At 45.4% G+C, this 25,602-nt stretch overlaps 1 protein-coding gene across 1 annotated transcript in view; it reads right to left on the bottom strand.

Annotated features, from left to right (window-relative positions):
- Positions 1 to 25,602, bottom strand: part of LOC147894176 (guanine nucleotide-binding protein subunit beta-like) — a 45,310-nt gene that overhangs the window by 4,291 nt on the left and 15,417 nt on the right. The window contains exons 3-4 of the mRNA XM_087384829.1: positions 13,618 to 14,036; positions 12,996 to 13,353 (exon numbers count right to left, since the gene is read on the bottom strand). Coding sequence (XP_087240955.1) covers positions 12,996 to 13,353; positions 13,618 to 14,036 — 777 coding nt within the window. The remainder of the gene's footprint in view (positions 1 to 12,995; positions 13,354 to 13,617; positions 14,037 to 25,602) is intronic.

Genomic DNA, 25,602 nt, shown 5'->3' with positions numbered 1-25,602 from the left:
GAAACGGCACCCAAAACGGCGCGTTTTAGGTCTGAAACAGCGTTTCAGATGCCGTTTCGGCGTTTCTGATCGCCGTTTTAGACGGCGTTTCGCGTTTCGGGGCCGTTTCACGTTTTGGGGGGTCTGGGACGTCCGAAACGGCGTTTCGGGTATTTGATGCGCCGTTTCGGCGTTTCAGCGTAACTATGATCCATACAGGCTTTCCCCCTTTTGTCTATGCATCACAACCCCTCTATAGCCCCTCCCACCACTCCCCCTCTCCTTATATAACACCCCCCGCCCCTGGTGGCCGCTTAGCACCCCCTGCAACCCACGGGTTCACCCCTTTCCCCATGGACTGAAATACTCACGGCAGTTCTTCCAGCCCCTTCAGGGGCTGAGCCCACTCCCACTTCCCCCACCCTCTCATGGTCTTGTGGGCTACTGGGGGTGCCCATGGGATGGCCCTCAGCCTCTGTGTTTCCTCCTTGTCTCTCTCCCTTGGGCCCCTACCTTCCCCTCTCCCTCCCGCCTATCGTCCTTCCTTGTGGGCTGACCCCTTGGCCACCCGAGGATTGCTTCTCAGCTCCCTTCTTTTCCTTCTCTCTCTCCCTATAAGCTTCAATTTCAGCACAAATCATCACTCATACTCCTCCGCCCCTCCCTTCTTTTTGCCAAACCTCATAATTTTAATAGGTTCCCTTGACACAAACAGGATTTTTTGAAGCCCCATGTACCCGAGGGACCAAAAACTTGTGAGTTTGTGAGAGCGGGGAGAGAACACACAACGTTGGAGAAAGCTTGAGAAGCTGAAAATGAGCTGCACACAAAGTCTGAGATACAAATCAACAATGGGTCCTGCTAGAAAACCTTGGCAAAAACCTAGAAATAGATTGAGTCCTTGGCATTATGCCACATATACGGTGCAAAAAATCATTATTGCACCATCCCTAGACTCCTTCATTGAAGTAGTCAAATTCTTGATTTTAACTCGTTTAATGATTTGCACCACACCCTAGACTCCTTCATTGAACTAGAATCATATTCTTGATCTAAAGTCGTTAACGAGGGCATTATCGTATACCTGATGGCCGAGAAGCTACAAAATTTGCAGGTCTATGATCATCATAGTGATGGATTAGTTTGCTTCTTAGGATCACCACCCTATGCATGAGCATCTCATGCTAGCAAATGCGAGTGCTTATTGTCCAATTGCTAGATTTAGGTGCTAGCCAACAAATGATGGGTTAGGGTGATTGTTTTCAATCAGTAAATCAGTCCACAATTGATGTGGTAGAAATGCTGGTGTGAAAAAAAATGTATAAATTGTTTTCAAAGTGCAAAATCTTAGAGAGATTTGCTTTATGTTTCAGCCATACGTGATCATGGGAATTATGTAAACCTCTAAAACAACAAAATGTACTACAAAGAATCCATTGATGAGAGTCTTAGGCTTAGGTAGCAAATATAGAGGCCTTTAGACATTCAAAGGCAAAGTGATGAAAAGAGAAAATGCACAGTTTACAAAAGAATAGCTCACTTTAGCTCTTTGGCATGAAATCATCACATTGCACTTGGAGACAATAGAGGATGCAAAATTGGAGGGCATTCTTGAGTGCAGCAAGAAGCAACCAACCTAATTACAGCAGCAAAAGGAGAATGCAAAATTCAAATGTAGCCCTCATGATGCAAAGCTCAAACAGGCATGTACATTGGAAGGATGCCATGATATAGGAAATAGGTTTCATTGTAAAAAAATAGACTTGGAACTTGTTGATCCTCCACATGCAATGAATCTGGTAGGATGAACTTTATGTATAAAAAGAAAGTCAAAATTAGATGGATCCATTGAAAAGTACAACGAAAGATTAGCTACCAAAGGGCACTACAAAGCACCTACGATAGTGATTTGGCAGGTAGCACAAACCATCCACAACCAACTACAATTTTCACTCATCCTGTATGACCTCGAATGAGTATAGATATTGCAGAGACCTTGCATAGCCATCTTCCTTAGTTTTCCCTCAAGAGACCCAAATCCATTAGTCGAAGACCTTATGAAAATTTAGGAGAAAGTCATAAGAGGCTGAGATTGTTGCCATCGCCAATACGTGGCCTTCTTGAAAGTGAATATATTATGTATGGCCCAAGGCAAATCTTGTTGTGTGTCATGAATTAGGCCTAGAGGGAGGGTTGTGAAGAATCGTGGTCTAGAGGGAGGGTTAGAGGTGAATTAGGTCTAGACTGTAGAGGAAGGGTTCAAGATGAAGACTCAAGACCTTGGCTAATTTCTCGTAGGTTACGCTCAAGAGGAAATAGGAGTCGCTACTTAAATTTGTTTACTTTGTTAACCCCCCTTGGGGATGAGGTGTGTCTATCCACAAACTAGAGATGGAGACGTAGTCCTAAGTCTAAGGTCACCTAGAAGGCTAGCCAACCAAGAATCAAATTGATGTCCCAAAACTAGCTCTAAGTGTCAGTCCCCATCTCCTCCTCTTGATATAGTCCATTCATGAGAGAGGGAGATTCATTCTCCATCTCCACCCATCTCACCAAGAATAAAACATCACCGAGAAATTGGCAGCTATGACGGAGGATCAAGACCCTATTTCAATCACTTTGAATTCTTTGACACCATCATACCAAAACTTTGTCTCCAACTTCAACATGGCAGCTCCTATCAAAATGCCTTCATATCACGATGTGCTTGGTTTGCTCTACTAGGAAGAGCAACCCATATGTGAAGGCCCCATCAATTCCTTGACGTTTTAGTCATGCGATTGTACTCCCTAGGCACAATTGTGCTCTCCTACCAGCTGTAGGTATGCACGACGTAATTGTAGGATCGATGAATAGAAAGAGAGAGAGAGAGAGAGAGCAAGGTACAAAGAGTTGATAGAGTCTGCCGTCACGTCAACTAGGATAGATGAAAAAGGAGTACAAGGTACTTGTACCTAGACCTAGGACTAAGTGTCCTAGGTGTCACATAGGACTAAGTGTCCTATGTGGCCTAAAAGGTACTAACACTACAAGTGCCTATATTTATGCCTACAAGGCACATACTATGGCCTATAGAGCATCACTAGAACCACCAAGAGATGGCCTACAAACCCCTCTCCATGGGATGGGCTGAAGTACTCTGGAAACGTCTCAGAATACCTGGTATTTTTTTGTCATGGTGGCACATGTTCATCCAAAAGGATATAGCCACCTACGAATGTACAAGGGATGTCAGATCATGTAACAAAGGAAACCAACTGTAAAGCTTGTCGGAAGACTTCGAACTTAGGACGAGGAAGTGCCTTCGTAAACATATATGCTATGTTGTCCTCTGTGGGAAGATAGGACAACTCTATGTCTCCTGCTGACAACCGCTCCTGAACATAATGATAGTGAACTTCAATATGCTTGGTACGCGCATGAAACACTAGGTTACGCGCAATGGCCAAAACACTTTGGCTGTCAGTGTAGACAATAGTGGAGGATTTCTCTGGCTGTCAGTGTAGTCAGCGAAAACCAAGATCTGTAAGTAACTGTCGAAGCCAAACACACTCTACTGTAGCAGTGAAAGCGGCCCTGTACTCAGCCTCATAGCTAGATGTGGCAACTATTGGTTGCTTCTTGCTGAGCCAAGAGATACATGAATTGCCAAGCAAAAAACAATTGCCGATGTGTGACACTCTAGTGTCGGAACATCCTGCCCCGTCACTATCCGTGTAAGCATGCATGGTAAGTGAACCCTGATCACCATAGAAGAGGGCTAAATCCTGAGTGCCTCTGAGATATCTCAAGACTCTCTTCACTGCCTGCCAATGCTGTGAACTGGGCATGTGCATGAATTTGCTAAGCTGAGATATTGCATACTGTAAGTCAAGTCTGGTGTGACATAAATAAATAAGGCATCCAACAGCTTGCTGATAAAGAGTGATATCACATGGTGGGCTCCCATCATGAGCTGAGAATTTGAAGCCAGGGTCCACTGGAGTAGAGATTGGCTTGCAATCCTCGAACTGAAAACGATCAAGGAGCTGTCCAATATACTTGGACTGAAACATCATGATACCCCCCTCAACATGAGCAAACTGAATGCCCAAATAATAGTGGAGCTGTCCCATGTCTGACATTTCAAAAACCTGCTGCAAATCATCCTTGAAAGCTGCAATATGCTGAGTATCTGGACCCGTCATGAGCATATCATCCACACATAAAATCAGCACTAAAAGATCAGATCCACTCCCACGGACATAAAGAGTGGGTTCTGTGGGGCTATTCTGAAAACCATGAGATAGTAAGTGTGCATGAATTTTGGCATACCATGCCCTGGGTGCCTGCTTCAAACCATAAAGGGCTTTTCTAAGCCGGCATACCTTGTTTTCAGAATTGAAAACCTCAAAGCCAAAAGGTTGTGTGACATAGACTTCTAACTGCAGATCCCCATGAAGAAAAGCAGTCTTGATGTCAAGTTGGTGCCCTTGCCAATGATGATGGGCTGCAATGGCAATGACACATCTAATGGTAGTAATCCTGGATGTGGGAGCAAATGTCTCCTCAAAGTCAATGCCTTGTTGTTGGGCATACCCTTTGTCGCAACAAGACGGGCTTTGTATCAATCTATGCTGCCATCAGATGTCCTTTTTAATTTGTAGACCCACCAGGTACCAATGGCATGCTTGCCAGGAGGGAGATCTACTAATTCCCATGTGTCATTTGGCAATGGATTATGGATTGTAGCTCAGCTCTCATTGCATCCATCCACTCTTTGCTGTCAAAAGCATCTTTAAGGCACAAAGGCTCTTCATTGCAAGCTGTAGCAAGGAGTGCAAACTCAAGAAAGTGACCATGCCTCTCTCTATTCCCTGATCTTGTCCGGGCAGCAAAAGGCTTATCTTGTTTGCTGTCCCTCAATGTATCAAGAAGCCATCTGGGAACTTTCCTTTGCTATCTATTGACAGCTCTTTCTTCGATCACTACATCATGAATAGTGGGATCATTTTGTGCTGAAAGAGAAACCTGCAAATCAGCATGGGGTACTGGCTGATCATTGCTTGTTGAAGGGCCTGCAGGAGGCTCATGTTGCTGGTCAAAGTCTTCCTCTGATGAAGGCAAAGGTTGTAGAATCCCGTAGGATAGAATAGATGCATCTTGCAAGAGGTGTGAGAGCACAATGAAAGAAAGATGGTAGTTCTCTATTATTGATTGTGAGAGAGAGGACTCTCTCTTATAGAAAGGGGGAGATGGTAATACCTTTCCTACATAAGTGGCAATCAGCCCCTACATCAGTGGGAATCAGTCCCTACATCAGTGGGATTGGCCTAAATCAAAGGAACCTCCCATGTGGGGACCTTTGGCTTACATCATCACTTAGGTCACACACTAGACACATCATAGCACTTGATGTGCCTTTACAACACACACAAACACACATGTGACTCCCCTAGATGCATACATGCACCATAGAGCAAGCCCTTGATCATACTTATCCCAACATAACCCCCCCTCAAGGGGTTGCCTCTTGCAGTGTCAAGGATACATCTAGTCTCATAGTTTCTCATGCCATCTCATGGTGGTTAAGGATAAATCTATGGCTAGGATCTCATGCTAGCAAGGGTTCCCAAGGGTGTGAGGTTCACAGAAATGGGATAGACAAAACACATATCACATGGTTTACATCATATGGTGACCAAAGGTGATTTACAAAAGACATAACATATGATATTCTTTTTGGAGTACTACTCCACGCAGAGAACCTCAAAATTTGACCAAGTGATGATAAACAAAAAATTCAAAAGACAAAGTGCCTAAAAAGCATAGTCTTCATTTTCTTCATTTGCTGATGGAGTTCTTCCTTCAGCCAGATTTCCTTTGTTGTTTTTGCTTTGTTGTTGAAGTAGTCCTTCTTCACAAGAAATGCTTGATTCTCTTTGTTGTTCTTCATGGAATAACACATTCCCTTTTCCAATTGTAGGCAAAGGAACAAGATATATTTGAAGCACTTCCCTCCATCAATGTGGTGAATGTATGAGCCACTTAATCCCAAAGCTATGATAGCAAGAGCCTTCTTGTCTTTGATCAACCAATTAATTTTTTCTTTTGTAGACTTCTTTCCATTCACAACATTCCATATCTTCTTTTTCATAAGCATAAACTTGGCTTTTGTTTGCCAAGTATGGAAACTAGTTCCATCCAACTTCTCTTGTTGCTTGGGTTTAGTCATGTTTATAGTTCAAGTACTCATAAAAGAGAATGACATAGTCATCATTCTAAATGCAAAGTGTAAGGACACTTATGAGCTCCATGACTGAGTTCTACTACTCAAGTACAATCAAAGCAATGAAAGTCTGCAGTAAATAATGAAAGCCCCAACCTTAAAGTGATTACTCAACATCTTTTGACCAAAATATGCAGAATTCTGTCAACTGAGAACAGAGTAGATTGGAGGGTGCAATTCTCATAGCTCATAGCTCTTTTCAAGGGGATTTTTATGCAGGAAGAAAGGCCTTATAGCAGAGAAGGGCTACCAGCAAGAAAGGGCGAAATGTTGCGCCAGGTCGCCCTGTAGATGCTTGAGAAAACCGACTGGTTTTCTGTCTGTTACGCCTCCATCTCTTAACCAAATGAGCTCAGATTTCAACAGCAGCTTGCCTTCAGTGTCGTGCAGCTCGGGCTCAGAGGAATTTGCAAAAGGATAAGCACAGAGGCGGCATTGCGCGAAAGTTCGTCGAGGATTCTGAGTGTTGGCGTTGCGCGTACAATCGAAATTTCCTTAAATGCTTGCAACTGGAAGTTCGCCCGTACGTGAGGAGTCTGCAGCTCAAAGGGTTTGAGCAATGGTCGCTTGTAGGCAGAGAACAGAGCTCTCAAAGATTTGGAGAAGGAGGAGGAAAATGGAGAAGATGAAGAAGCTTTGAGAAACTAGTAGTTTATGCTAGAGAAAGCATCTAATGCTAGGCTAGGCTAGATCTAGAACCTAAAGCTCAGATACCAAGTGTAGAATCCCATAGGATAGAATAGATGCATCTTGCAAGAGGTGTGAGAGCACAATGAAAGAAAGATGGTAGTTCTCTATTATTGATTGTGAGAGAGAGGACTCTCTCTTATAGAAAGGGGGAGAAGGTAATACCTTCCTTACATAAGTGGCAATCAGCCCCTACATCAGTGGGAATCAGCCCCTACATCAGTGGGACTGGCCTAAATCAAAGGAACCTCCCATGTGGGGGCCTTTGGCTTACATCATCACTTAGGTCACACACTAGACACATCATAGCACTTGATGTGCCTTTACAACACACACAAACACACATGTGACTCCCCTAGATGCATACATGCACCATAGAGCAAGCCCTTGATCATACTTATCCCAACAGAGGTAACCAAGAGTCAAAGGCATCAAACATGTCAACATCTGGCTTAGCTTTGCAGTCCACAAGAGGAGAACCTGAATGTTAAGCAAAGATTACATCTCTACTGACAATAATATTCCCAATATTTGGTTGGTACAACTGATACCCTCTGCTCTCCTGGCTGTAACCAATAAATATGCATTTGATTGCCTTGTCATCAAGCTTATGTCTCAGCTAAGATGGTACATGAACATATGCAAGAGACCCAAAAACTCTCATGTGTGAAAGTGAAGGTTTCCTGCCTTTCCATGCTTCACAAGGTGTAACAGTCTTCAATGCCTGTATAGGTAATCTATTCAGCACATAGTTGACACACATCACTGCATCAAGCCAAAATTTATTGGGCAAAGACTTGGCCTTAAGTATGCATCTGGCCATCTCCATTGTGGACCTGTTTTTCCTTTCAGAAACAGGATTCTGCTGGGGAGTGTAAGGAGTAGTGCATGAGTGAATAATGCCCCGTGAAGACAGAAATGCATCAAGCTCCTTAGACACATACTCTCCCCCCCTATCTGTGTTGAGGGTGACAAGCTTGCATCCTGATTCATTCTCAACCATATTCACCCACCTCTGAAAGCATAAGAAAACTTCAGATTTGGCTTTTAAAGGATATATCCAGCAATATCTTGTGAAATCATCAATGAGAGTCATGAAATATTTGTACCCCCCAATGGCATTTGTCCTCATTGGGCCACAGACATCACTGTGCACTAGCTGCAATTTCCTTTATGAAAGTTTTGGACAAAGGAAACTGATGCATCTTACCCAAAAGACAACCCTCACACACATGTTTTGAAACTGTGCGAGTTTGAGATACATCATTTGCCATCTGCTGTGAATGTATCTTTGCAATTGCTCTATAATTGAGATGACCCATTCTCTCATGCCAAAGATGAGTTTCAGCAAGCTGTGAATCTGAAATAGCAAATGCTTCAGTAGAAAGTGCAACTGAGTGATGATCAAGGTGATAAAGCCCCTTTTGCAAGGTGCCAGTGAGAACCATGGCATTGTCATCACGAAGATCATAAACTAGGCCTCTGTAGCCATCAAAAATCACTCTGAAACCTGAAGTAGCAATTGCTGAAATTGAGATCAAGTTGACTTCAATTCCAGGCACAAAGAGAACATTTGTCAAAGTGACAGGATGACTTGAAATAGATGTGAGCTGCACATCTCCAATTCCTTTTACAGCATATGAAGCATTATTAGCACATGTAACAGTCCCCCCTCGAGGTGCATCAGGTAAAGAATGAAACAACTGTCTGCAAGATGTGACGTGCTTGGAAGCACCACTATCAAAATACCAAGACTGAGCATCATTAGCAGTAAAGAGTGCATCAGCTTTGGAGGGGTCAAATGAGCAATGGACAGCCCATGCCCAATCATCCTGGAGAGCATGTGCATGTGAAGCATCTGCTGGCTCATGGGATTCAATAGCATGTGAGGCATTAACTGCCAATCCTGCTTTCTTTTTCTCTGAAGCAATGCGCTTCCTGCATTCTGAAATGTCATGTCCAGGCTTGCGACAATAATTGCATCTTTTCTTATTTGACTTATCTGCTCTATTTTTCGATGCATGGAAGGAATTGCAGCTGCTATGTGCAGATTTTGGCTTGCCCATAGGCTTGGAAGCCTTGCCTCTTCCTGTCTGCTGTGAAGCAAATGCACGATCAAGAATAATGGCTTGACTATTAGCTCGACTTTGCTCTTCCTGCAAACCTGCAAAAGCAAAGTAACTAGCTGATCAAAAGAATAGTGGTATGGACATGGCCACTAATCGAAGGGTTGTAGCAAGCACTTGATATGTATCTGGCAGAAGCCAATTTATCCCAAGCATCCTTTGCTGTCATGCAAGACCGGATGTGTGGAATAATGATTCTCTTGCATAATAAAGCAATACATGAATGTGCATCTGCATCTCTTGCATCCCATCTTGACTGTTCCTGAGTTGGAAGAGCAGCAGTAGGAGTGCTAGAGGATGAGGCATCAGGAGGAGTACCCCCTGCAGAGGGACTAGCAGTAGAGGCAACCACTATAGCATTGGCTGGCCTCATATCAACCCCAGAAACAATATTCCACAGATGCTTTGCAACAAGAATATGTTTCATGAGATAAGACCACATCGGATAGTTGGTGCCATCCAACTTATCATCTTCACGAAGAACGCCAAATAGATCTTGATTGTTCCCAGCCATAGCAAATGTGATACCCTGAAAAAGACCTGAAAACCCAAAAGCCTCAAGGCTATCACTACAAAGAGCTGGCTGTCCAAAAAAATGACAGCAAATATCTACAAATTTCCAACCCAAATCAAAAGGCAAATGCAGATCTGACCCAAATGTGACTGTGGCAGGCAATGTTCACTGCAAAAACAGAAAATCTGGCAAAAGCCCCAAATTTAATGAGGGCAAATAGGCCAAAAAGAGGGCAAATGCAGAAAAGCCCCAAATTTTGCTTAGATTTTAGTGACCCAATGTATGATAATCTGACTCAATGTCCTTCAGAAAAGACTCAATGTCTGAAAATCTAACTCAATGTCTTGCAAAAGTGACTCAATGTTCTCCAATCTGTCCCAATGTAATGCAATCAAAAGAGAAATTGCAGACCAAATCCCCAAAAAAATAGCCTCAAGGCTTGCAACTGCAAAATTAGGACTTGCTGTCCACAAATTGACTGCAAAAGTGCACCTGTCCCAAAGTATGAACCTCAAAATGTAGGCTTTCCAAGCTGTTGAAATGGCTTGAGAAGATTTCTAACAGTAGAAGGAAGATAAGGAGAGCAAAAGCCCTCAAAAGCCCCAAATTTTGAGAATACTCTGCAAATAAATTCACGCGTGCCAAACCTGTACTGAAATCCCGGGAATAGTACGATCTGTACGGACATATCAGGTACATGACTGTACGGTATAGTGTACAGAGCAGAATGTACTGCTGTACGGTAGTTGTACTGAGCAAGTGACTGAATCCAACGTACGGATGTACGAATGCAGATACAAGGCAAGTACGTTGTACTGAACATGTACATTGTTGGTACATTGTACGAAAACTGTACGGAGCAAGTACGGTACGTTCCCACATGCTGGTACGACGTGTCAAGTACGGAAATGTACGGAGTCGCAGTCCGTATCTGCTGTACGGCGATGCAGATACGGATCTGTACGTCTGCTCACATAAGGGCTGTACGGCGCAAGTACTGAATGCAGTACGGAATAGGTACCAAACCTTCCATACGCCTGTACGGAGATATGTATGGTGCAGGCTGAGTACGGTCGTCCGTGTGTGCAGGCTGAGTACGGTTGTCCGTACCGTATGACTGTACGGAAGGGAATGCAGGGAGTCCGGGGGCAGGAAGACGAGTCAAGCCTTGCTCTGATACCATTGTAGGATCGATAAATAGAAAGAGAGAGAGAGAGCAAGGTACAAAGAGTCGATAGAATCTGCCGTCACGTCAACTAGGATAGGTGAAAAAGGAGTACAAGGTACTTGTACCTAGACCTAGGACTAAGTGTCCTAGGTGTCACATAGGATTAAGTGTCCTATGTGGCCTAAAAGGCACTAACCCTACAAGTGCCTATATTTATGCCTACAAGGCACATACCATGGCCTATAGGGCATCACTAGAACCACCAGGAGATGGCCTACAGTAATACCTAAATGGATGAGGTCTGCTGCACCAAAACGAACTGTTTGAATGGCACGGGAACGTCTTATAGGGATGCGCCTCCTAGATCAGCTGGCTCGGACCCAGATCTGGCCGCCACATCTGACTGACCAGCCAATCAACTCCCTGTACAGACTGCCGACCCAGGCACGCCTATAAATAAGCCCTTTGCAGGTGCCTATTGTGCTGGCTGTATGCCAGCCCATCTGCCCATTACACATGTATGCTGCAACTCTGCCAGCCCTGTGTGCTGTCCAAGGTGGCCTGATTGGCTGCCCTAAAATATTGTATCGACTTCATCACCTTGGTACCAGATCCAGCACATGGTGTAAATGACATCTAGCCAGATATTGATGAAGGTCCCCACAGGTCAAGTCTGCTGCCCCTGCCCCCGATCACGAGGCTACACCTTGCAGCCATATGTACCAGTTGTAATGCTAGCCATTGTCTCCAAAACATCGTCGCATCAGTCTATCTCCTAGGCAGATGGGCAATGCCATAAGCAGTATTCAATTGAGTCTCGAACCCCTGCTGTGCAGCAACAACGTGTGCCATCTCTTCTTCTCAAGCCACATACCGATGGGGAGGCATCCATGTGCTGCCGGTTAGAACTAGGAGGTGGCTATTCACTTGTCCACAGACAACTCCACCTGCCCCTATGCTGTAGGAGAAAGGAGAGATGTGCCACCAGGTGCAGTTGAAGGACATGCCACTCCAAAACAATTGTCTTTTGCATGGCCTAGTCCCTCTTGCTATGCCTATATTCATGCCCAACCACGAAAATGATATCATATGTCAATGATACTTTGGAGGGGTCTTAAAGAGGGTAAGCCTATGTGGTACTTGCATAGCATAGTTGTTTCAGAGGACCTGTCATGTGGGCATGAGAGAAAGATGTCACATGGGCAGATCTGGGTGGAAAGGAACATCCGCTGAGGCTGCCACATGCGCAGCAGCAACAGGTTATCTTGTTGTAGACCTCCAAGCATAATGAGCACTTCTCCAAGGCTTGGCCTACAAGTACTTTTTACATTCACATGGATGGATATAGTCAACCGCACCAGCTATTGACGCCTACTCTGCAGTTTGTGAGCTGAAACTCTGAGGATTTTCAAAACATGATAGAGAAGGTTCATCTTTCCAAGGAAACAAAATTCAACTTCACATAAAGATGTGCATGATTGCAGCAAAGTTTTCAATTCTTATTTCACCTTGTTAGAAGTGTATGCTCTGTTTGCTTGCACAACTTAAATCCCAGCTAGATTGGAGCACCACCATTTTGTCAATTGGAGGATAGTGGCTTTGCTAGTGTCTTGCCAATAGGAAGATGTGAGCTCAAAAGGGACCTCAGAAGAATTTAGTTAAGAATGAGATTTCTTAGGGGTCAACTGGGAAAACTAGCAAGGAAATTTAGTCAATCAGTGGTGATGTTGTACACATTTGTAGCCCGTGATCCTCTAGGCTGATCCGATGCTGCAGTACACTGCCTCTTTGTGTCTGCTAGATTTCCTTCATGCTCCAAAGGGGGGTGTGGTGTTCCGGGTCTGCTCCATTGGATGGCCATTCCAATCCCATGGCAAGCATAAGCTTGCCTTAAAGCATTGAATGCTATAGATATGATATGGGGACCAACAGTATGCCAAAGTGGCTGCCACATGGCGCTCCCTGCAAGCTGAGCAGGATGTCCAGTTGCAAAGTTAAAAGAGCTGTGGGATTAGGCCACGAACTAAGGGCTCATTCGAAATCTTCTGCGACCGTCGGATGATGAAAATATCGAACAGCTTTGAAATACCATCTCTCCGACAGGCTGCCGTGAGGCTACCCTCATTACAAACATTTCCAGATAATCTAAGGGAGTGCAAATCCAGTACAACCCATTCCATTAATGGCCTTCCGTATGATGCAAATACAAATAATGGATGCAACAGCCAGCAGCCAGGACAAAAGAACACTCACCTCAGCTGTTAAGGTGTCCCATATATAGCAATCTGCATCTGAGTATGCCGCAAAAAGAAGACGGCCCGAGGGTGAGAATGTAATAGAAGTCACGGATGCATTTTGATTAGCAAGATTACGTTTCTCGTATAGCTGTAGTTGATGCCCAGTACGTGTATCGAAAATCCTGCAAGTGCTATCGTCAGACCCTGTCCCAAATCTTAGACCATCTGGAAAGAAGTGCACAGTATTCACATCACCCTCATGTCCATGATAAATTTGTGCTGCTCGGCCATCAGTCCGTGTGTCCCACAAGCACGCTGTACGATCACATGACCCCGAGACAAAATGACAAGAGTTTGCACTGCTGATTGACACACTGAAATCACAGCCAGACAAATTAGAGTTTAACTTTCCTTTCACACTCAAGGCTGCGATGCTTGGACTCACCTACAACAAGTGTGATCAAGACCTATTGCATATAACTTTTATCTTACTTTTGTCTCCTCAGAAGCCAATCCTTAAAATTTGATTCAAATGACAAAAGATTGCTTGCAGAAAGCAACAGCATACTTCAGATTGCTATCTTCAAACAACACGAGGATCCTTAAAAGTTGTAGTACAGCCATTTCTTGAAGATCACCTCATTACATCTGCAGAGTGGCCTGAAGGCGCATCCCCACCAAACACATTAATTCTGCGACAATTTTCGGAGTCCCACAAAGCACAGGTCTGGTCCCCAGAGCTTGTGATAATCTGGGTATCTAAATTAGGTACATACTTGCAGCAAGAAATGTAGCCTTTGTGTCCAGTTAATCTCTTCGCAGCTGGTGGATCCTGATCCTGCTGAGAGTTCAACATATAGATGGAGCAGACACTGTCTAATCCCCCACAAGCTACTGCCTGTCCGCTAGGAGAAAAAGCACATGACAATACCCAAGGACAAGCTAGCCTGATTGCATGTATTTTTTGGCTTGTCAAAGCATTCCACACAATAAGGTGGCCATCTTGTGAAGCACTTACAATTCGGTCATTTCCGCATGACCATTCCAATGAGTATATCTGAATGTACAACAAATAGAAGCATCAATACTAGACAAACCAGAAACAGCCATTCAAACATCCTTATTTGACAACTTTATGTGGTTACCCTAATATGAACAGATTATCTTTTGCAACAATTTAATAGAAGAATACCTCTGGTCATGCTCACCCAAATATAATCAGACTCATCCTAATCTATTGACACAACTTGATAAGTTGCAAGATTATTTGAAACAAAATGAATGTTCAAAGCCTTGACTCAACATTACTGAAATTGCTATTTGTGGATAAACGTCATAAAAATTTCTTGGAAAAGATCTAAAGAGTAGGCAAAATGCACATAAAAACCAGCATAAATAGGATCTCATATACCTAGATGAATCCAGGAACATTCCCAAACTCATCCTCTAAAAACACAACATAGTGCAGTTTCAATCTCATGATAGTCACTCACGAGGTTGAAAACCATAAACTCCATCATGCATAGCAAGGACTAGCTACTATGACATCCCCATTGACGTCATCAGCGCCCAACAGTGGGTGTAGACCATAGTATAAAAATATGCTCTCACACACACAAATCCACGCACCCACACATACTTGAGCATCCATTTATACAAAGTCTTCGTACTGAGTTTATGTCGGCACTCCGGAGGTGAAGGACAGACTCAGCCATGACGAAGGCTAGGACTAAAGGAGAAGGCTAATCAAAAGGTAGTCCAAAATCTCTTCATTCAAGCTACTACTTGTGAAGTCTAAACCTTTTCATTTTAGTCTCTCCCCAACGAGCATCTAAATCTAGATCTAGCTGATAGGACAATGCACCATTTAAGATAGAAAGAATTATCACAATACCAGCAAGCCGCAACTTGGACGAAAACTTCACAAGGTAAAATTTGCATGCCCGCTAATACGGCAGAAGCATATACCTAGATGAATCCAAGAACATTCCCAAACTCATCCTCTAAAAACACAACATAGTGCAGTTTCAATCTCATGATAGTCACTCACAAGGTTGAAAACCATAAACTCCATCATGCATAGCAAGGACTAGCTACTAGGACATCCCCACTAACAGTGGGTGTAGACCATAGTATAAAAATATGCTCTCACACATACAAATCCACACACCCACACATACTTGAGCATCCATTTATACAAAGTCTTTGTACTGAGTTTTTGTTGGCACTCCGGAGGTGAAGGGCAGACTCAGCCATGACGAAGGCTAGCACTAGAGGAGAAGGCTAATCAAAAGGTAGTCCAAAGTCTCTTCATTCAAGCTACAACTTCTTGTGAAGTCTAAACATTTTCATTTTAGTCTCTCCCCAACGAGCATCTAAATCTAAATCTAACTGATAGGATAACGTACCATTTAAGATAGAAAGAATTATCACAATACCAGCAGGCCACAACTTGGACGAAAACTTCACAATGTGAAATTTGCATGTCCACTAATACGGCAGAAGCATATACCTAGATGAATCCAGGAACATTCCCAAACTCCTCCTCTAAAAACACAACATAGTGCAGTTTCATTCTCCTAATAGTCACTCACAAGGTTGAAAACCATAAACTCCATCATGCATAGCAAGGACTAGCTACTATGAAATCCCCACTGACGTCATCAGCGCCCAACAATGGATGTAGAGCATAGTATAAAAATATGCTCACACATACAAATCCACACACCCACACATACTTGAGCATCCATTTACACAAAGTCTTCGTACTAAGTTTCTGTCGGCACTCCAGAGGTGAAGGGCACACTCATGAATGAAAAAGGATGACAGAATCAAATGTTGATTGCAATATATTGATAAGTAGTCTACTGACAAATCTAACCTTTGTGCTCCAAAAAATGCTTTCATGAATGTTATGAACTGTGTGTGATATTACATCCCTGGCACCTGCCCATATTTACATCCTTGCCAACTTACACGGTTTTGCCACCCTGACACTCTTCCTGTCCCCCATCCCTTCTTGTACTTTCCCATCACCTCTGGCCCCACCGAGACTTGCATGATGACACTCTCTAGTCACCCCTGTCCATTGTTTACATGACTAAAAAGTAGCTTTCAAATGGGATGCGTTCCCCACGTTTGATATGTTGCACTAAGGCATCCTCAAGAACAACGCAAACAATGGTGACATTAGTCAGGAGGAGGGCAACGTGGCCAATGTTGGCTTTTGTCAAGAGCCAATAGTTTAAAAATATTGTTCTAGTCACGGAGGAAGACAATGAATGTTTGCTTTTGAAGCTAAGAGATAGTGAGCTCTTCTCTCACACCTCGCATTAGATTGTAGTCATTATCTTGGTCATGCATTAAGGATGTCGCTCCTAGCTTATGAATGAAATGAATTGAACTCAACATTTCTATCTTTCTCCACTAGGTACATCCTCTATTGTGGTTGCTCCAGTTCCATCCTCCTCTAGCTAACAATTCTTCGTCGTTGCAACAAGGAGTGTAATCTATTGCATCTGTATCAACATCAGCTGCACACATACAATGTCAGGTTGTGTTTACATTTTGTGGCTCCAGGTAAGTCGCAATTTGGCATGTGTACATCTATAGGCAAGAAGGAATGGTTTGCATCATCCTAGAGCAAGCAAACTTCACATCTGTGAAAATTTAGCAATAATCAGGTACTTCTTGGGAGCAATCTCACGCATATTTCCTCATTTATGTAATCTAGAATAGGAAAAAATTGGTACAACAGGTATCTAGACTATGTAATCAGCATGTGGTTTATGCTGAGCAGAGTTTGCTGAAAATCACAAAGAAAATGCACTAAATTTTCAAATATGTGCAAATTACAAGCCATAATAACCTTGGAATGGTGGTACAGTTCAAAAATTGCAGTTTGTGCACTGTAAAGTTATGTCTGAAGGACAGCTGCCCTTGCCAAAAGGAGGGCGACTTAAGTTTCGATAGGTGTACAGAATCTATAAGCCTTTCATATCCTCATCATGGCGTTCGATATCCAATTCCAGACTTTGGGGAAGCAGGCAAGCCTGATGGTACAAATTATCCTCACTGGAAAATGAAGGTCTAGAGCCACCTACTAGTTAGGTTAAGTTGGGATATCACAACTGAAGTTGAGGTAATACCAAAGGTCACAACCAATCTGGCCACAAGCAGATGCAGTAGCAATGAAGGATTGGACAACGTGTGACGCGGAGACCCTGGCTATCATCATTGGCACCACTGAGGGTGAATAATGATGTGAGGATTGTCGACCTTGAGATGCAGTTGTACAACATACACATGGATGAGGGGGACTCGGTTCAAGAGCATATGACCAAGATGAGGGTGGTGAGGGATCAACTCTCAACAGTTGGTCAGATCAGGGCAATGTCAAAGACAACATCCAAGGCAAAGGAAAGGAAAGCCTAGTGAACAGCAAGCCTAAGACAAATGAAAGTCTGCAGATGATGGGGACACTTCTAATGGTAAATAGAAAGAAAAAGAGAAAGAGCCAAATGATTGCTTCTACTGCGACCAGCCAAGGCACTTTGTGAAGGACTGCAGAAAGAAGCCCTTAAGGGTCTAGTCAGGAATCAGAGAGACAAAAACGACAGCAAATGTGGTAACCACTAAACAGCTTTTCTTGGTACACATTCCGAGTGTTGCTAAGGTAAAGTATGCATACCTTGGTGTACCAATACGCATGTCTGATTTTGAGAGGTGGTCTAGAGAGGAGTCAACAAACTTTGTGAGTTGGTAAGGACAGCAAGGAGTGCTCAGATTGTTTGAGTGCAAAGCTGGTATCATTGACATGAGGGAAGGCTCTTTGGACGAACCTTAGGATTTAGGATCAAATGGAAGCTGGGATTACACAGGGAAGCTGTGTGCGCCTCCATGAGGTACATGGCTTGTTTTTAAAGCAAGCAAACAAACAAGTGGATCTATTGTATGTGCATTATTGTATGTTCATTCATACCTTAAGAGCATGCTTTGGGCAGATTCTGTTCTTTATGTTTCTCAGGCTATGAGAGACTGGAAGGTGTATGTATTCCTAGAAGGCAGAAGGGCTTCTTCAAATCTCCAATGCAGGTTGCAACATGCTGGAAGGCAGACATGATGAATCTGCTGAAGCCTTGGTGGCGGAGACAGAGACATCTCAAGAAGAAGAGTGTGCTGAATCCAAACGAGTACTTGCTTGAGAGCTCATCTGGACCTCATGATCTAGGTTATTTGGATATATACTTGGGTTGGGAGATCTATGTGGATCAGCCACTAGGGTCACTAGGGTCTCATTGCTGAGTGCTGAGGTCGGTACTGGCTCCGGGGTCCGGACTTTGCCAAAGTGGAGACGGGTTGGAACAGACCTCAAGAGCATAGTGCTTGGAAGACTCCAAGATGTCCACTGATTGCATGGACTTGTGGTACGGCCAAGGATATACCTGTGTACCAAGGTGGTTTGCTTGCACGGGACCGGACCTAATGGAGCAGGAGTTGCTGGTGGAAAGACTAGTGAACGTGAACGAGGACACCTCTGAAGGGTTCCAAAGGGCTTCTCCATTGGAGCCAATGCAGCATCTACATCAAAGAGTTGGGATTGGACACATTGTGCCATTGAGAAAGTCCCCACCTAAAAGCCCCCAAATGAGGAGAGCACACAGGGTTGACACCTCAGCATGGATATGGGTAGAAATTACACCTATAGGGGGATGGACTGAGGCTGCCATGTGGACACCAAGATGGCTGCCACATGGACAATAGACAGGGATCCTAGTGAGGGTGTGCTTGCAGCATCCTATCTAACCTATCCTTCCAAGTTCAGCCCTCACAAGCTAGTGCTTGACTGCTCTAATACTAATGTTACACTACTTGTAGAAACTTAGAATGCACACAACGTTATAGGAGTCTATACCAGTATTGCACCTCCATAGGAACTAAATATTTTTTTTTCCCGAAAAAACAGTGCTGATTATATTACTTCGAAAACAAGATACATGAGGTCAGCTTTGCAACTGACGGGGCTGCGTTCACAAATCGGACACAGCCCAAAAAGGAAACAAAAAAGTAAAGCTCTCTCTCACGGAGGGATCAGGCGAGTGAATGAACAGCCAGAGAGGTGGTGAATAGCGCCACTGAAGGCCCTGCGAAGTATGCTCGAAGAAGAGGCCCTATGTGTCCCAATCACGGAGGAAACGTCTCCGCTTCTCCCGGCCAGCCCGGGAGTCTCCCTGTATCTGGTCCCACTAGCCTCTGAGGGTGTGTATAATCTCACTCCTAGATGTCGGTCATGACCTGGGCAGTCGAAAGGGAGGTGCCACCGAGGATCTGCGCGCAGCGCGAGGTCCAAATGTGCCATCCTGCGATGCTGCTAATAATCTCCCAGACTGGCTGCCTCTCCTGAGATCCTGTGTCAGCCTCTGCCAGGTGCGGCGGAATGCTCTCGAGCGGCCCCCAAGTCCCCTGTGTAATAAGGAACGTGGGGTCCTGCGGACAGAACAACTGATGAAAGCCAGGTGCGGTGCTGCACCAGCAGAACGCGCCCCAAGTGATCAAACCTAACTCCGGTGCTGTGCGAGTAAGGATCCCGAAGGTCCACCTCCACACTTCCTGGGCGCGAGTGCAGCTCCACAAGCAGTGTTTTGGTGACTCCTAGTCTCATGACAGATCTGACAACGTCCATCCTAACCAACCTGCCGCAACCAGCTCCCCACTGGAAGACCTTTGTGGGCGAGAAGCCAAAGAAAGTAGGAGATCTTCCGCGGCCGCCAGCTCTCCCACAAGGCCTTCCAGAAGGCCTGCAAAAATAGCCTGGAGATACCCTGAGCATACCAACTGGGCCGCTGGGTGGGCGGGCGGCTCTGCATCATCCCGAGAACTCTCCTGCCCAATGTCGTGCTGTAGGCGAAGAAAGAGGTCGGCCCCTGACCTGTCACAATCTCTGGCCATCTCCACTCTCCTGGGTCCCAATCAAGCTCTGACAAGGCCCGCCCCTCCCAGAGCCAGAGTCGCCATAACTACAGCTGATCCTGCTCTATACTAGGATCGGTCCGCCAAACCTTCCCCACAAGGCCTACGACCCGAACCCTCTGCCATGGGAGTAGGGGGTCGATGAGCACATCCTCTCTCCTGAGTCGGCCGTCCCCCATAACCGCGAAGAAGGAAACAGAGGTGTCGTCCATCCGACCTGCAACCACCAGTGGGATGCCACGGGGGGTGAACTGTCCCAACCAACGGTCATCACCAGGCATGAGGATCTAAATCTCGGGTGGAACCAACCAACCGGCTGGAATCGCTCCGTCTATCTCCGTGCGTCTCGCCTGAGCTCCACGGGCACCTCCAGCTGCGGCTGCTAGAGCAGCGGTCTCCAAGTGTCTGTACGCCTCCAAACTCGAAGGGATCGGGCTGGCCCTCGCATCCAACCGTCCCACCTGATGTGTGATCTCTCCCCCAGCTGAAGGCCCCCGACATCTCTGACCTGATCGTTCCAGATGAGCGGCTGGCGATCGATCTCCTCCTGACAGCTAGGAGGGGACTGTATGAGACTGAGGCGGAGCCGCCTCCAAACCATGAGAACGCTACGAATGAGTGGGGAGCGGGGCTGAGTGAGCGGGGCTGAAGTGAAGATCCACCTAAGGGACGGTAGCCACTCTCCACCTCGGCGTGGGACACAAGAACCGACCATAGGAACTAAATATGCACATAGCACAATAGAAGTTTTTTTCTACCCAACCATGGCAGATCATCCCCAAGCACACTACTAGATGACTCTAGGTGCACCCATGCGAACCCCTATGCCCAATGGTCACTTGCTATTTTGGGTATTTGTCCACTTAGGACACTAACATTGCTTAGGATCTAGGACCTATACTAGCTGTCCTAGTTGCCCTAACTAACATTTAGGCCGCTCAAGCCCATTGTTAGGCTACTCAAACTTAACGACCAATGACCAATGTCTTACTCCTATCTTCCTAGCTTAACGTGTCCCTCCCTAGAAGTCACACTACATTGTATTATCATTAATCTAAGAGGCAATGTCTCATCTCGCCAAGGCATGCCCTCTTTTCAAAGGTAGCACCTCCCCACAAAACATGGAGAGCACAACTTATGAAACAACGTTGGCTTGTTCGCACGCACTAAGGACTCTCAAAATGATACAGACCTACCAATTGCTCCACCAAACAACGAACTCCTTAAAAGGGGAAAGAAAAAGTAAAAGTATTGGCAAGCTCAAAGGAGACACGGCAAAAGAGACCACGAACAAGACTTGCCAGTGGCACCTGGCATTGAGGTAAGAGCTTTCAAGTCAAAGGACGCCTAGGCCATGGACCCAAATCTGCCTATGGAGCTTGACCCTTTACCAGCCCATTTTACTAGCTCAAGCCATTGAAGGGACCTTTAAACCGACCCCTACTCATTCAAATCCTACTTCCCGCTAGAGCCAAATCATACCTTCTTAAATTGTCCCAGAGTTAATCTCATGCAACCAATCCCAGAACCCCCCTTGCTAGACACAATGCAGCCCAATCCGAAGAGCTCCATCAATCATAAAGTTCCCCCCCCCCAACCCTTGATGCTCAACCTGGTCCGTTCCTCTCCCAATTCACTTAGTCATCCTCTATGTCTAATCCATCTCTGTTAACTCCTAGTCCCAACCCACAACCCCTCTCTTGCAAAGCCCGCTCGAGGAGTAACCTCAAGTCCCTACCTACACCCTCATTAATAGGGATTGTCAGTCACGCAAACCATCCAACCTCAGCATTCATGTTCTCCACATATAGAGCTGAGATGTGGGCCCCATCCTTGTTCGACCAAAACGACCAGATACTAGAACACCTAAGACAACAATTGGGACCCTCAAGCTGCACCCTTTGGGTTATGGACTCACACTACACTAATGTTCATAGAGGAGATGCTCAAAAATTAGTATTTGATGCTGGACCCACAAACTACGCCACTTGGATTGACCAAATTTCCGCCCTTGGCTCAAGTGGCCATGAGATTCAAGGTGGCTCCCTACTACCCAATACCAATGGCTCACACTTTTCTCATAGGCTTGGAGCCAATTATGCACTTTGTGCACCATAACTACAGATGCCAACTTTTTGCTCCCCGAGCCCTACTTCAAGCCCAAAAACTTCCTCACATGCCTTGGGATCTTGGATAATCTTGGTCAAGGCTCTTTAGGCCCCCCCATGAGTTCGGCCACAGTGAGTTAGTACTTGCTTGATTTTGAAGCCGTGCCCGACAATAGCCACAAAGATTGTTAGTAGGAGTTACAATGTGTCCTCATATGCAGCCAATTGAACACCTTGATGCTTAGGAAGCATATGTTTCTAAGGTAGACATCCCCAAAAAAAAATCAACTTCCTCAAAGACGAGGACCCCCCATCTACTCTCCAACCTTGGGCCACAACAGAAGACTGTGTGTTTCTCTCAACTCTACACTAGCTTTAGAGATCTTTGCCTAGGAAGAGTTGATAATTGACTTGCAATATTTTATTTTTCATAGTTGTAAAATATCACCTTTGGCTTCTTGGGTTTGGCTTGCCCTTGTTATACCCGTTACCCTTTTTGTTGAACATGCCTATGATAATGTCTAGGATGTTGTTTGTGACATTTTCAACTTTCATACTTGACTTTTGCCTTTGACATCAAGGCCCTTGGAACATTGCTTTCATCAAATCCATTCCTTATGGCTTCTTCTTGAACTAGAATTGTCGTTAGTGCATCAAATTCGATCTAGATCTCTCTAGCAACTACTACAACATTTGCGTTCTCATATGATGCAATAAGGTTCTCAGTTTTTGCTCCACAAGTTCTCTATCATCAACCTTTGAGCTGATCTCTACGCTCTCTTACACACACACACACACATATATAGACCTTTGTAAGACTAAAATATATCCAATCATACAAATTCACAATTTCAAATGGCAGTCTTGCCAATATTGCCCTCTATTAAGCTCCCTTGAGCTTTGTAACAGGAAGATTGCCTAAATCACTCTTTGAAAAAAGACAAGTTGTGTCGTGTGCGCCGATGGTACCCTTGCATGGAATAAGCATAACAAATTTGCTAAACCTGTCCACAATGGTCAAGCAAATGGGCGTTCTAATATAAATGGCTGGTGGAAGGTCAGTAACAAAATCCATGCTGATCTGCTTAAAAGGCCGACTCAGAATCTCAAGGGGCTAGAGGAGGATCCTATGGGATACCTTCACTTGCTGGCACACCTGGCAATGAAATACATACTGATGAACATCAATTCATAAATGTGGCCAGAAAAATTTCTGCTCGAAATTCTCGAGAGTGCCTGCAATCCCTTTGTGTCCACCGGCTATGGGATCGTGCATATCATAGAGGACGGTAGCACGCTATGGATGGCAACACACAAAGGCATCCTTTGAAGAACAACCACCCATCATGTATAACATAGTCGCTAGGTTGGTCACATCTACACTTTTCGCCATTACATTTTTTGATCATTTTTGGATATCCTATTTTCATTTATTATGATCACATGCTTCCTGACCACAGTGTTTCTTTGTGTGAGTTCTTGTGACACGACATCACATCCTGACCGGTTATCATCTACAAATCCTGTGCAAACATTTATTCAGAGTTCAGAGCTCTTAACATGGCTGATTACCATGTACATTATCAAAAATAAAGCTTCTGTCACCTTGAACATGACCACATTATTTACAATGCTAGCATATGACACATTGTCATGTGCACGGATTGGTATTTGACGTGTACTAGGTACACAGAACTAGCTCAGGTTAGCCTGGGGAGGCTTAGAGCTAGGCAGGCTTGATTCTCGGGTTGAGTGGCAAGGGAACGAACTATTTATAGGTCTTCGCTATTTTTGGCGCAGGGGCCCGAGTCTATAAAAGATGCCCAGGGGGTTCAGTTCTCAGTGTGCAGTTGGGAGCAAGTCTCGTTCCCAGGTGCAAGGTCTGATCCTGGATTGTGTCGCGGACGCGCACCTGCATCTTAGCGTAGCCCAAGGCCCAGTGGCAGATCCAGGGCTTCACAGCGCCACCTGGTGGTATGGGACACCAGGCTGGTTGGGATCTGATTGGGAGTTCGTGCCAGTAGCTCAGCTCGTGGCTCGGAGGGGACATCTTCTGATTCGGGATCACATCCCGTAGATGTCACGGTTGGGTGGTGAGCAGCCTGCTCAGTTCTGATGTTGTGTGTGGTTGTTTTGCAGATCAGGGGTTTCAGGAGTGCTGGGACGTGTCAGTTGGTATCAGAGCCAACTCTTGAGGTAGGAACTTCTGATGCGAGAATTTTGACGGATTTCTCTTCCAGGTATGCCCTAAATTTCGAAATTCCTTGCTGCGTTTTTGCTGGCTACCTGGGATAGAAGGGGTGAAGAGATATCTGGAAAAGAAAGAAGAATAGGAGTGAGAGAGAATCGAAATTTCTGAAGGCTTCGGAGAGAAGTTTAGAGGGAAGAGAATTAGAGCAGAAAAGTAGGAGAGATGTGCAGGAAAAAGACAGCAAGGGAGGCGGGGATGCAGTGCTTAGGAAGGGGCGGAGTAGACGAGGCAGTAGAGGCTAGACAGCCTGTGTAATAGGCTGTCCACAGCCAGCGCAATAGGCTGTCCACAGCCTGCACAACAGGCTGCGAACAGCCTGCGCCTAGGGCTGCGTGCAGCCTGCGCAGGAGGGGGGTGCTTTTTTCAAAAAAGCACCCCTCCAAAGCTGGAGGGGCTAGGCCTTTTTTGGAAGCTCAGCTTCCAAATAAGGCAGCCCTGCACCCTATATAGGTGGGGGCAGGGTGCTAGCCTACCCACAAGCAGCCTAGATCTTCGAGCTTCTACCTCGATTTCTGTGCCAGCCAGCCAGCCTCGTCCATACATCGCCTGCGTCAGCATCGCCCTGCCTCGAGCAGTCTCCCGCATCTGCCCTTGCTTGCGTCAGCCCTGCGCAGCCTACGAAGGCCCTGCAACAGCCGTACAGCCTGTACGGACTGTTTCGCCAGCCCCTGTACCTGCTGCTGCACCGAATAGTGACTGCGCCAGTACCTGCAGCAACCGTACGGCCTGCGTCAGCAGCCGTACAGGCCACGTCAGCAGCCGTACAGGCCACGTCAGCAGCCGTACGGCCTGCGTCAGCAGACCGTACAGCTACTACTGCAGCACGCGCTTCCGGCTTGTGGGTTCGGGGAGGCTCCGGGACTCGTGGTCTTCCGATTCGCCGGATTTCAGCATCTCCTTCCGTCAGCTTCATTCGGGACGGTTTTCTTCTGCTCCATCCTCCTCTGTGCTTCGTTTCAGTCAGTTATTTCTCTCCGTTTGTAATCAAATCAGATTTCAGCCATGTCTGATGCTCAAAATCCCGAGTTCACCATGGGAGAGCAGGACTTAGATTACACTCCAGTGGGAGAGGATGATCAAGGTCTCTATGATGACCTGATAACTAAGAAAGCCTTCAGTGAATTTACGACTGCTCTTGATGGCAAATTCGAGCAGGTCAATGCTAATCAATCGGGGTTGACACAGCAACTCCAGGGGATACAAGCAACTCTCACTCTTCTGGCTAGCACTGTACAGGCACTCACGCATGTGGATGCCATGGCTTCAATGCTAGGCCCGAATATAACTCCGGATCC

The sequence above is a fragment of the Dipteris shenzhenensis genome, chromosome 14, assembly GCF_047967505.1.
Source record: "Dipteris shenzhenensis isolate YYH24624 ecotype China chromosome 14, Dip_SZ_1.0, whole genome shotgun sequence".
Lineage (NCBI taxonomy): Eukaryota > Viridiplantae > Streptophyta > Polypodiopsida > Gleicheniales > Dipteridaceae > Dipteris > Dipteris shenzhenensis.
The sequence above is the reverse complement of the archived record's forward strand: the minus strand, read 5'-3'. Positions and strand labels throughout refer to the sequence as shown.